The following is a 14,315-nucleotide window of genomic DNA, read 5'->3' as shown; positions in this document are numbered from 1 at the left end:
ACAGTCTTCAAGTGCACAAACAGTAGTTATAAAGAGATTGATAAATTGTTTTTCTTAACCACTGGGGCGAGGACAAGAAGTAAGGGCTTAAAGTTCAGCAAGGCAGATTTAGGTTAGATATCAGGAAAAAAACCTAACTGTAAGGATAGTTAAGCAGTGGAACAAATTACCTAGGGAGATTGTGGAGTTTCTGTCATTGGAGGTTTTTAAGCACAAGTTAGATGAACACCTCTCAGGGATGGTCTAGATAATATTTTGTCCTGCCTCTGTGCAGGGACTGGACTAAAAATCACTCGAGGTCCCTTCCAGTACTACATTTCTATTATCTGTTATTAGTTATAGAACATCTCAATATCTGTTATTAGTATCATTAGCCATAACTGGAATGGGAAATCTTGTGTCTTGTTGAAAGAAAAAAATGAACTAGAAAAAAACTAATTTTTATATATTTTTTTAAAATCGTGTGTGTCAGTGTTTTTCAGATCGGTTCACCACATCACAAGGTTTGTGGTGCCATTTCAGTCCTCAGGGGGGCTGCTAGTACTCAGCTATGCTTCTGGCAAAATTGCTTATCATCCAAATCACCCTGCATGTATATTGCTCCAACATATTTTTTTAAATTATCATATATTTTGCTTTGACACTATGAGCTTTTAACCACCTACTGTTTGGAGTGTGTTGTAATTGCATGTCTCCTCCACATCATTAAGTTCAATTCAGACTAAAGAATGTTCTCATGAGACTATGGAAGCTTACTTTTTGAAGGTCTCTTTTTGGATTCCATCCCATACCAATCTTGAAATATACCCCTTATCATATCGAGTTTTTAGATCAAGCATAGTGTATGTCTAGAAGATTTATTCCATCTAGTTTGACTGCAAGTTATTGGGCTGGATGCAGAAACCACTATGAGAAATTCTTTGGCCTCTTGTTATGCAGGGATTCAGAGTAGTTGATCATAATGGTCCCTTCTGGCCTAAAGGCTATGGAATATACATAATCCTCATTGGATTTATTGAATGCCACTAGGGGAAACTGAGGAACAGATGTAATTGTGCTGCTGTACTGAGCCTCCAGAGTGAGGCCCTTGCATCAAAATGTCATACTGACAATAGGTACATAATGGAACTTGCATTATGATTGGGTCATTTGTTGTTCAGGAGTATGAGCTGGAGCGTTGCATCTCTGCATCCACAAGAGAATTCGTTCTGAAGGTATCCAGCATCTCTTATGAACATGTCCCTTTTCTGTTTTACTCTTTTGCTAAATTTCATATAATTCTATGTAGCCATGTACTACATGTCAAATGGCATGTGCATCATTGAGAAGAATACCACTTTTCAGCTAAGAGGCTTTCATGGGACAGTGGAAATAATACTCTGTACAACACTGTTAGCCATAATAAAGAGCAGTGGTGTATGCAAATATTCTGCCTTTCCTTTTGTACATTCCTGGTATAGCTCAGTTAGGCCTGGTCTACACTACATGGGAAGGTCGAAGTAAGATATGCAACTCCAGGTATGTAAATTACTTAGCTGGAGTCGACTTATCTTAAATCCCCATTCACACAGCGAGAGGTCAAATTAGTCACTACTTAGCATCCCTAGTATAGACCTGCTAGATTGAACTCAGAGGTCTCCCCTGTCGGCACCAGTACTCCTACTCCTTGCAAGGAGTAAGGGAAGCCAACCAGAGCATTTGCTTCCATTCACCTCTCGCTGTGTGAATGGGGATTTAAGATAAGTTGACTCCAGCTACATAACCCGCAAGCTCAAACTCCTGAACAACAAATGCCCCAGGTTCCACGCTGCACTTCTTTTTTGAAATACACAAGAGCCCCTACTGGGGACTCTTGTACATTTCAAAGCTCACACATCAGGTAGAGCCCAAGGTCAGCTGGTCCCAGCTGATCCCGGGCTCCAAGCAGCGCTACTGCTTTGAAATGCTGCACAGAGCCCTGGGTCAGCAGGGGATTCCCCAGCTGATCCCAGGCTCCATCCGGCATTTCAAAGTGGCAGCGCTGCAGGGAGCAGCTGACCCCGGGCTCCGTGCAGCACTGCTGCTTTTAAGTACTCTCCTCTTCTCCCGCCTCTATCTGATAGAGGTAGCAAGGTGGGGGGGAGCAACTAGTCAACTATCCTGTCGACTATCCAATATGTATTTGCTTATTGAATAGTTGACTAGTTCTTTACATTCCTGGTCTATACTACACCTGCAAAATCGAACACTGGAAAATCAACTGCAGCAGCGTCGATCTTTCATGCAGTGTAAATGTACCCTTATTGTGGATTATTAAATCTTTCACTGACCTATCATCTTCCACATTAGTTCAACATTACCCAACAAACTTGTCATCCCAAAGCCAATTTTTTTTCTCTTTGGAATTTTTTTAATTAAAACTCAAATATAGGAGGTCAAATATAGGTGCAGTTGTCAGATAAAATCTTTTGATCTCTTGAATTTGGGGACTGGAAAACATATATCCAGAAATCCTGTGGTTGCCTTTGGTCTCTCCAGTTGTACTTTCCAATTAATTGAGTGAAGCTGTATTAAAACCAGAACTGATCTTAGTGGATTTAGCATCCTAACATCCACAAAAACATCTCTCAGTAGCCTGCCTACTTCAGCAAGCTAATCAGACTTCTGCATTATTCTTAAGGCAGAAGATCCCATTTGACCATTTGCAACACGTTCCTTTAGTTCCCAGATGTGTCCAGAGACCTTTGTGACAGCTTCAGCTGTGTTTATAAGCAGGTACTGTGTCAATCAGGACAAAGTATTTTGGCAGATGTGTGGCAGTCCAAGGCACCCACTAAATGTCACTGAGCATTGCTGAGGTGCTAAAACCTTCAGATCTGAAAAGTAGTTTGGGGTTAGTCTGCCAGAATGACCAGCTACCTCCCCTGCCTGAACCTCAGGCCTCCCTTTATTAATGTGTTGGCTCTGAGCCTATGCTTCCTGAAGTGACGGGGTTAACAGAACCAGCCTACCAGCAATAAAGCATGAATGGGAGTTGGTTTAATAGCTGATGACATGAGGCCCCTATTGCCAATGTCACAAATGATTTTAGATGCTACACTATTCAAGCAGTTTGGCTACATGCAGAGAGAAAGTTGAAGAGCAAAGCTTGCTTAACTCTGTTCAAGTGATGACAACATTCAAGCAGTTTTCAGTGGCCATTGTGCATGGCAAAAATTAGTTTTAGTTTTTGTATTTTAAAATGTTTTTTTTAATTTGAGAGAGGTTTTCTTTTTACACCATTATTGTATAGGTATATGCCCTTCTCTCATAATTTTAAAGGAACATTTATTTACTTTTTTGTACCACTCATCTCAATACTCTTTCAAATGAAATGTAACACCTACGTCTCACATTGTCCCAACATATATAGTTGCTCTTCTCAAATTCTTTCCCTCTTCTCTTATACTATACTGTCTGCTCAATAGTATTTAACACAGGAAATGGTGGTTTTGCTATTGTCTGCTGATGTTTTGTATTAAAAGTATTTTATTTTCCCCTTTATCTGTGCAAGGAATATTAGATTGTATTTTTATTTAACACATTATATTGCAACTCTTATGCAGAATCTAGTTGCAAATATGACCAATAAAAAACAACATTCCAAAGGATAGTTCCTTTCCCTGGGTCAGTCAGTCCATAGTGCAATCAACCGTATTTTTCCTGTTGCTGACTGTTAGCAGGAAGAAACGTATATGCAAGGATTTCCCTTGCGAATCCTTCTTAGTTAAAAAAAATGTCTACCTGTTTTCTCTGGCTTCTTAGCTTTGAAATGTTAAAGTTTCTCTCCTCCCTGTTCCTTCATTTGGAATTTCAAATACCCTCCTTAAGTCATTTCAAATGGAAAAATGCAGTTCTTCCCACTATCTGGTTCCCAGCTCTGTCAAAATCTATTTTTTTTATGTTAGTCCTTATGAAAGATGCCTTGACTGACATCCCTGGAGAGTGGAGTCCTTTATCTATTCACAGAACAGTTACAGCATGGGCAAGTTTCCTCACATTGTTCCTTCAATGTTCCTCTCAATCCCTGACCTGAAGGGATTTTATAATAGTGCAAAAGAGCATAGCGCAGTCTCTGTATCACCTTTCCCATCCAGTTCTTGTTCTCTCTACCAAGGTTGCCATTTGATGCAAACCTGAGATGTTAGAGGAAATTAAGTTACAAAATACTGCTTGGCCAGTGTACACAGTAATAATGCAGGTAATGCTGATCTAGATTGTGACAGAGCCTTAGCATATCAGAAAACAATGAAAAAAATTGATACTTTTGTACCCTGTATTCACTGTGTCTCAACACAAGGAACACATTTGTCTACAAACTATTCTAAATTTTTCTGAGAACTTCTGTCATTTTTTTTATTTTCTGCCAGAATAGGTATAGAACAATGATAGCACTTCTGTGTTTGCTTCTCATTTTTTTAAAGAGTCTGGTTCTGCATCCAAAATGCCAAAAGTTCAGGGTTATTAAGTTCTGTGACTTTCATGTCTAATCCAAACAAAACCTCATTTTTTTTGTTTCCCTACAACAGAAGGAAAGTTCCTTGCAATAAAATACTTTTTAATTTAAAAAAAGTGGAATGTTTTGACAAATCACAAACAGGTTGGATATGCTCCCTTTCAATTTACTCAGCTTACTCCTACCCTATGGACTCCTGAAAAAGGTACATCTTACCAGAATACAGTCAAAATGGTGAAACACCAACCTGGGAGTGAGCAGAGATAGACTGTAGGGTGATGAGCTCTCTGACTCTGCATCTGTTCCAATCAATCTCTGGTCACCTAGCTTTAACTGAGCATTAGCCTAAACTCATAGCCCTGGTCTACACTAGGAAGTTATTTCAAAATAACCCTGCTTATTTCAAAATAAGAAGTGGATTGTCTACACTACCAAGCCCATTGTTTTGAAATAATGGGCTGGTTATTTTGAAATCTGTACTCCTGCTTTCCTCAGGGAATAACACTTATTTTGAAATAGTTATTTCAAAATAGCGTTAGTGTGGACACTCCACTGCTGCTATTTTGAAATAACTACTTCCCAGAGCAATTCGAAGTAATCACTCTCTAGTTGTTCATGAGGCTAAGTCGAGATAGCGCATCCACAATCACGGAACTTGCCTCAGACTAATTTTGAGGCTCCCCCATAGTGGAAACATGCTAATTTGGTTTTATTATTTCAAGAGTTATTATTTTGAATTTAGTTATTTCTAATTAATTCACTAGTGTAGACATGCCCATAGATGCCTCCCCTAATGTTTCTCAGCTCTATAGCCTGGAAGCCTTAACATCCTATTTGCAATTTCCTGACCTGAAGAATGAATGCCATTGTGTAATACTTAATTCATGTAAATAAAATTATCCAGTCTGTCGACCACATAGAATTGTAAAGTTCCAGTACTGTGGGCAGAGAGAAAGAGAGACAGCACAAACCCTACCCCTATGGATTAAGTAAAAAGATACTTTACAAACTGGATGGACCAGGCCCTGTCCCACTTTGTGCTGATTCTGTAAAACAGAGGAAGGATAGCGGATTCACAGCTAGCTAGGAATCACCTTTGTGTATAGAAATTCCCAAATGATTAAAGACGGGATAGCCAGATCCACATAATATGTTCCTGGGCTCCATATGTAATATTGGATACTTGTTGAATGAATAGAAAAAGTGCATTGAGCTTTGTCAATCCATGGACAGAAGAATGTTTAGAGTAGTTCTAAGGCTGCTTCGTACTGCATCAGAGGTGATCTAGCCCCTTGTTATCCCCAGATTTAGGGAATTGCAATGGTGATCTAATGCTTTAATAGATTTAATTCAAAATGTTCAGCCTTATTAATTCAAAATAGATTTTCTGTGTTTAATTCATATTGAAATGCAGTGGCACTACCAAGCAAGGGCAGAAATAATCACCTGTCAGAACATACTGCTGAACTGACATTGTAGGCCAGTCGTAATTCCAGCAGATTTGTAACCTTTCCTTTAGGGTAACAGGATCTGTGTGGAGTATTTTCTTCTTCCCTTTGAAAAAGAGTATTGCATCCTGGCTGAGGTGCAGCTTATGTGATACTAGCACTAAGAGCAAAACATTAATGCAACTTTCTACACTGAGGATGAAACAGCTGGAATTCTAAGAAGGCAGAGAAAAATCATGAAGTCCTTACTCAGTCTTTACCCAGTTCTGCCCACCAGCATGTAACAAATTGAAGAATTTTCATGATAATCACACTGAGTCAGATCCTCAGCTGGTGTAATTTTACAAGCCTTACTAAAGTCAACAAAGCTATGCCAATTTACACCAGCTAAAACTCTGGCCCATAAACTCTGATATATTTTTGAAGCTTTTAGTTTATAGTAAATCTAGGGAAAATTAAAACTCGTGTGTTGAATGTCAGTCACCATTGACAACAGATACCACCGAACTACTATCCAATTAACTGTTTTTTCTTAATCAAACTATGGGGGGAGGGAAATGGTGGTATCTCATTTCTCACTATGTGACCACTATTGGCAAATGTTAACTTTCTAATGGCAACTACTATAGCTTTCTTGAATTGTGTGTTTCTAATATCAGCATTTGAAAAAAAAAATCATGTAATTAATTAAAAGTACAAATATCCTCTCCTAATAATCTGCATTCATGACAGATTATTGAGGCAGTGCAAGCAACGCTACTGGCAGAAGTACAAAGAAGTATGAAAACCTTGAAAAAGACATCAAACAGCAATCAGCCAGTGACCATGGTAGACACTGGAAATGGTGAGCTACAGACACTGGCAAAAACCGAGCAGACAGAGCAGATGGCAGAATGCATTAAAAACATTCTCTTGCCGAGTAAGTGCAAAATGTATTGGAATACTCTTTCATCGCAACTTTTTCTAGTACTTAAAACATGTAAAGAATATGAGTTAATAATATATTATTTCTCTACAAGACAAGACAAGTTCCCTTTTTCTGACCTACCAGCCTATCAATTTTCTTACACAGTTGTGAGGTATTCAAAGGACAACCACATTTCATTATTATTATATTTAAGTAAGAACATTGAAGAAGAAAAGGTGAAGATTGTTTTATTAAAATGTTTTAATAGTTCTGATACTAGAAATATGATTGAAAACAAATGAAGCAAATGTTTAAAGATAGCATCAGTATATTACAAAATTGAGATGAAGAGTTTTTAAAATTTATATATTTTTTAGTGAGAATAGGATACTATACTAAAAAATTAATTGCCTAAACTTTATAATTTGGCAGTGTGATATGAAATCATTTCTTTTTTGCACTACAGCTTAAACAATCAGAAATAACATGAATTTTACAGTTGGATCATTTAATTTTATAACAAACTTAATAGTTGTAGCTGTATAATGGTGCTAATGTTTATGGTCAGAAAAGATTGAATCTGAATTTATGTTACAAAGTGATATCAATTTTTTAGCCCATTAGCTGAGTCTTAAAATTAAGTGACCTAAATTTTAGATCTAATCTTATCAGTGAGGCTTCTCTTAGGAAGCTAATTTATAATCTCATTGAGTATGTGTTTCTATCATAAAATTTGTTAGCAATCTCCTTGTTCAACAATACTAAAAATGATCAGTGATGCATGTTTCAAGCCACAAAGAAAAATTACATCTTTCGTAACTTGAACTGTTGAATTAATACAAAAATGCTAAGATTTTGAATAATGATAATTTTAAAAAGTTATATTTTGCTTACACTGGAGAGTATTTTGAATCCATTTTGTCATAAAGAAGCTGGGGACTGAACAATTTATGAAAATCACAGACCCAAAGTTCAGATCTGAATTTGGATCCAGACTTCTTTAGCATCTGGGGGGTTGATTTGGTCTGATAGAGAAACTAGGAATTTTAGATCTGCATTGAGACATCCTCAAATTTATAAATGTCAGATGTTAGGCACTTAGGCTGTGTCCAGACTCAGGGGTTTTTTCGGGAAAAGTAGCCTTTTTCCGAAAAAACGTCCCCTGCGTCCAGACTCAAGCCGCGTTCTTTCGAAATTAAATCGAAAGAACGCGGCTTTTCTTTCGATGGCGGTAAACCTCATTTCACGAGGAAGAACGCCTTCTTTCGAAAGTTCCTCTTTCGAAAGAAGGCGTTCTTCAATGTAAATAGGGCTTCTTCGAAAGAGAGCATCCAGACTCACTGGATGCTTTCTTTCGAAAAAGCAAGCCGCTTTTTCGAAAGTTCAACGTGCAGTCTAGATGCTCTCTTTCGAAAGAGCCTCTTTCGAAAGAGGCTTGCAGTCTAGACATAGCCTTAGATGTTTGAATTCCATTATCATTGACTTTTAGGCCCCTAAGTGCCTAAATCAGTTTTGAAAATGAGATTTTAGACTTTAAACCACCTTAATTCCTCTAAAAATCCTGGCCTAAGTCACCACAAATAATTTCAGTTGAGTTTCTCTGATTTTACACTAGTAAAACTGTAGAATTTGGCTCATGGCATATTTGGTTGGTTATGATTTTTTTTAATCATGTTACATGCAGGCTAGTCAACAAAGCTCAGCTGAGGAAATAAGGCTATGTCTACACAGCAGTGTTATTTTGGAATAACTGACGACATTCCAAAATAACATAGTCCACGTCAACACACAAGCAGTTATTTTGACATAATGTTGAAATAATGTTGAGCTGGAGGACTGCTTACTTCAATTCCTGCAACCCTCATTTTCCAAGGAGTAAGGGAAGTCAAAAAAAGAGTTCTCTATTTCAAAATAACTGCTGTGTAGAATAAGGATGTTAAATGTTGATTAATTTAATAGTTGAGCAGTCGATGGAATTTCCATTGACTACTTGACTAGTCGATAGGCACTTCTGCATTCCTCCTTTGAAATATACAAGAGCCCCAGCGGGGTCTCTTGTGAATTTCAAAATGGAAGCATCCGCATGGAGCCCGGAGTCAGCGGGACTTCCCGCTGGCCCCACGCTGCACGTGGTGTACCAGCTTTGAAATGTACAAGAGTCCCCAGTGGGGGCTCTTGTGCATTTCAAAGCAGAAGTGCCCACATGGAGCCCAGGTTAACAGGAAACTCTGAGTCTGAGCTGACCCCAGGCTCTATGCGGTGCTGCTGCTTTGAAATGCCATGTGGAGTCGGAGTCATCAGGGATCTCGGGCTCCGCATGGCATTTCTGCGGAACCTGGGATCAGCTGGGGAGTCCCCAGCTGACCCCGGGCTCTGCACACTTTGAAATGTCGCGTGGCATTTCAAAGCAGCAGCGCCACACAGAGCCCGGGATCAGCTGTGCAGCGCTGCCCCTTTGAAACGCCGCCACAGCATTTCAAAATGGTAGCGCTGCATGGAGCCCATACCCCGGGATCCGTGCGATGTTGCCACTTTGGAGGACCCCCTCTCCCTCTCCCCTGCCTTTGCTGCCTCTATCTGATAGAGGCAGCAAGGGTGGGGGAAAGCTACTAGTCGACTTGTGTATCCGATAAACATTTGCTTAAATTGTATAGGCTAGCTAGTGATGTTAATAGAAGTTTATTAATCTGATCTACTAAGTCCACATGCTGTATAAACTCCATTTTAACCCTCTATTTGATCAAGCACTTCTCGCTTCCTGTTTTATGATTTGTAGTTTTTATTTCAGATTGACATCAAGGTGAGTTCTAAATATTGTTTCAGGTCTTAAACAAATAATTCCAGGCTAAGAAAATGTATTGTGACCCAAGTTATGCGTCTTAGCTGTCATCAACGCTGCATTGTGGGTTTGGTTTTTATTGTGCTTAACAATAAGGGTCCAAACTGAAATATTTAGCCTTATTTTCACTCAGCAGACTCTCACTAAAGTCAATTAAGCCTTTTTTTAAAGAGTGAGGAATGAGTTTAAGATTAGACACAAGGTTAGTATTACCTTTTTAGATAATAGCTTATTATATAGGCTGTTTTCCAGAAAGATTTGTCTCCTGAAATTTGTGGATATAAATTATATTTAGACATCTATTTGTTACACTCATTAATTAATTAGAAACGTCATCTCTTTTGCCTGCAATTAAATGCAGGCACAGTTGTTTGTTGCCTGGGTATAGAGGGCATATAACATTGTTCTGAAAAATAATTCTGAACAATTAATAGAAGGGATTCAAGTAATGCACCCTGGGGAAGCTGGTCATTTGCTCTGCCAGATTAATGTGTGTGTTTCCTTTATCAAAAGGACTCTCATTCCTTAAATGGCCCCGAGAAAAGGACATGAAAACAGGTGTAACACTTTCCTATATTAGACTAAGGGATATTCAGTAGAGGCTTGTTTCAAAACCTGTTGACATTATTTGGAATCTTTCCATTGATTTCAATGAGCTTTGGCTAAGTCCATTAGTAAAGTAAGGGTATTCTCTTCTAAAGCAGATCTCCACTGTGGTACTGTATTGCTCTGCCAGGCGATCTAAGGGCAATAGCTCTAAAAAGTTGTCAAATAGTTTATATTTTTTCTTGTGGGACTATGGGCAAGTCGTGTAATCTCTTTGGGTATGTCTACACTACCCTCCTAATTCGAACTAGGGGGGTAATGTAGGCATACCGCACTTGCAAATGAAGCCCGGGATTTGAATTTCCCGGGCTTCATTTGCATAAGACGGGCGCCGCCATTTTTAAATCCCGGCTAGTTCGAACCCCGTGCCGCGTGGCTACACGCGGCACGGAGTAGCTAGTTCGGATTAGGCTTCTAATCCGAACTAGCTGTACTCCTCGTGGAATGTCAGTTAAGTTCGGATTATGTACAGCTAGTTCGGATTAGGAAGCCTAATCCGAACTAGCTACTCCGTGCCGCATGTAGCATGTACCACGGCACGGGGTTCGAACTAGCCGTGATTTAAAAATGGCGGCACCCGGCTTATGCAAATGAAGCCCGGGAAATTCAAATCCCGGGCTTCATTTGCAAGTGCGGTATCCCTACATTACCCTCCTAGTTCGAATTAGGAGGGTAGTGTAGACATACCCTTTGTGACTTCATTCCCCATCTGTAAAATGAGGATATTTTTCTGTCTCATAGATGGTAGATACATTAAAGTTTGTGGGGCATTCAGACACCAGAGCGTTGGGGTTGGGAGGTTAATATAAATGGGTAGATGTGTCATGTTATTGTTAAAATATTAATAATTGATCAATTGATGCAATATGACAAAGAAGTGCAATACGATGGTAAATGATAGTGTGGAATTTATTCTTAAATACTTTACATTATTCTTGACTTGTCTTCATTTTATTATATGTCTCTGTGGCAGAGAAGGCTATAATTTAATGGTTCGTGAATGCTTTAAATATGCACAAATGCATATAAAGCATGCTATTAAGGTTAGCTTGCAATAACTTCTCTTTTTGTAGTCTGGAATTGCTAATTTAAGGAAGTGTTAATGGTTCAAGTTTTCAAATATACTTGGAAGCTGTTTGCTATAACCTTGTTTGCAGGTGGGTGGAATCTCTTCACCCTGAGAGAGAGAAATTGTTTTGGTGAAATGAAGATTTTGCTGGCAGACATATGAAATCATTAAATAAAAGTGGGCTTTGAATTTCAAAGTTGCTTAAATTGCTGTTTAATAAAAATGAAACCTACACAAACCTGTACATAAGCCTCTTTATTACACAAAGAATCTTCAAAGACTTTCTGCTTCATAATGAACTAATGTAGCACTATGTGTTCTTAAAACAGAACATCATATTTAGACAGTGATGGCGTATCAATGAAAAGCACCACATAAAAGCTTCTATTCAACAGAAACGTTCAATGGTTTTCTGCAGCAGAAGCTCTGAGAACAGACTTCCCCTGCCTGCTGAGTTTTCCAGAAGGAAATCTGTCCAGTTGCAGAAACCATTTTAGATGTAGTTTATGTGCTCCTCCCTTGAAAAGCCATTCTGTGACAGGGTCTTTATCTGTAGCAAATGAATCCTCCCTGCCCCCTCTTAGGTCTTGCTGCCTGATTAAGAAGGTGCAGAGAGTGCGTGTGGAGGAGGGGTGGCTGTGGAATTCTTTATCAAAGATCCTTGTGGCTGTCAGCCAGGTATCTGTTCACCTTTGGCCAAATAACCCTCTATCGTGCACGTGTGTGTGTGTGTGTGTGTGTGTGTTTCATACCCAGGGTAAAATTCTGTGCTGATTTAAGCCCTGTTTGTCCCCATTGACTTCACTGGACTTGCATGGGTTTTAAATCAGAACTCGGCCTTAGTCTGTTGGTTTGCTGAGGGTTTCATCTTCCTATGTATCAAAGGAATTTATTACCTGTATTAATGTAATGTGGTATGGATAGGAAAAGTATCCTTGCAGAATCCTAAAGTCTGATGATTTTTGAACATTGTTCTTTCGGGAATCAAACTATTCTCTGTTCCATGGTAAAGCATCTGCATCGGACTCCATATTTGGATGCCTCCCCCTCCACACACGCATACGCACCTACAATTGCCCCTGAGACTGATCATTCCAGTTCGGATTTAAGGTCTGTGCTCATTACATAAGTAACACTCATTACTTGCATACTTTTCCTGAATCCTTTTTCTGTGTTAGCCGAGTTCCAGACCCAGTGAAAAGATGTACATTGACCAAAATCTGGACTGCAATGAACATACTGGTGTGCAGCTATCGTGTGAAATGGACAAAGACAGTTATCAGTGCTGTTCTTCTGCAACTTGTTTTACTTTCTCTTCATTTGCATGCTGGCCATTTGTATGAGCGATGAAAAAGTCTATGAGGTTACGTCTACACTGCACAGTTATTTTGGAATAAGCTATTCCAGAATAGTTATTCCGAAATAGATTATTTTGAAATAGCACATCTACATTAGGGAAGCCTGCCTCTGACTAATTTTGAGGCTTCCCTGCAGTGTAGCCGTGCTATCTCGATTTAGAGCCCCAGGAGGAATAACTTAGAATGGCTCTGGTGAGGGGCTATTTCAAAATAGCAGAAGTGGAGCATCTACACACGTCTTATTTTGAAATAGATATTTCAGAACAGGCATTATTCTTCATAGAATGAGGTTTACAGAAGTTGAAATAAGCCATCCGTTATTTTGAAATTATTTTGAAATAACGTAGTTGCTGTGTAGATGCTCGCATATTTATTTTGGAATAACAGCCGTTATTCCTTAATAACTTTGCTGTGTAGACACACCCTGAGAGAGCAGAATGATAGAATGACTTTCACAAAGGGGAAAGAGAATCAGAAGAGATTACAGGGAGAAATACTGGAAGACCCAAGAAATAGGGAAGAGAAAAGGGAATGAAACATGGCAATGTAAGCATGTGCAAAACATCACTGAGTTGCTAATGCTAAACTCAATCAGCAAATTGGTCATTGTGAAAATCCATTTTAACCCATTTTCTGGTATGAACTAAGTAAGGGCAATAGGGTGAGGTAAGTATGTTGAGGAAGAAAAGAGGAAGTCTTAACAGAATGTATGACTTTGGATTGAAATGTGGTAGAAAAGAGAAACCAGTAAAAGGAGAGGTAGTAAGAGGCCATGTCCCCCAACAACATTGATTTTTGAGGATCAGCAGTATGAAATGTTTACTCTTTAGAACATGTTTAAATCACACACAAAAAAAGAAAAGAAATTACTTGTAGAAACTAAAATGGGACTGACAAGCGATTCTGAGTTCTGACAAAGTTTCTAAAAGGACAGTGAGCGATGAGCAAAAGGTTTGTGTTTTATTCTTGTTTTGCCTATTTGTGAAACTGACAGGAAGACAAATTTCCCTGTTTTCCTTTTTATATGTAAATATTTCTGCAAGGGCCAAGCTATGTCCTATAGATACAACTCTAAAGATTTCAGTGCCTGAGAGCAACTGGTAGTCCTCATTGCTCCTTTCTCAAAGTAGTTCCATTTTTCAAGAGAATTGAGATTGATTATCTTCACATTGGCATATGAAGATCTAAAGTATATCATCATCCCATCTCCCAAGTGTGTGCATTGATACAGGCAGATGAAAGTGTGAAGGCAAGAGCTTTATGAGCAACAGCATGAATGGGTAACATTCTGCCGCAGCCCATTCTTCATTCACCCAAGTGTTTCCCCATTCTTACTCAATGGGGCAGGTGTTGCTTTGTGTAAAAATGCTGCTCATGGAATGCACAAAGCAAAAAAGGCTGGTTCTAGTCAAAGCAAAGGGACTCCCTACTTATATAATGTTGAAATATATATTGCTCAGAGGCAGGCATGTATTGCAAAACAAATTAATTATAATGATATAACTAACTCCTTGCATTTCTATAGCTACTTTCACCCAAGGATATCACAAAATTTACCAAATGAAACCAAGGTTTCCTGTTAGTTAAACAAGAGAATAACAGTGTGTAATGCAC

At 38.9% G+C, this 14,315-nt stretch overlaps 1 protein-coding gene across 1 annotated transcript in view; it reads left to right on the top strand.

Annotated features, from left to right (window-relative positions):
* WDR72 (WD repeat domain 72) overlaps positions 1–14,315 on the top strand; it is a 218,731-nt gene that overhangs the window by 146,070 nt on the left and 58,346 nt on the right. The window contains exon 18 of the mRNA XM_014580591.3: positions 6,655–6,841. Within this exon, the coding sequence (XP_014436077.2) occupies positions 6,655–6,841 (187 nt within the window). The remainder of the gene's footprint in view (positions 1–6,654; positions 6,842–14,315) is intronic.

The sequence above is a fragment of the Pelodiscus sinensis genome, chromosome 14 (assembly GCF_049634645.1).
Source record: "Pelodiscus sinensis isolate JC-2024 chromosome 14, ASM4963464v1, whole genome shotgun sequence".
Classification (NCBI taxonomy): Eukaryota; Metazoa; Chordata; order Testudines; family Trionychidae; genus Pelodiscus; species Pelodiscus sinensis.
This window is presented reverse-complemented; position numbering and strand designations above follow the sequence as displayed.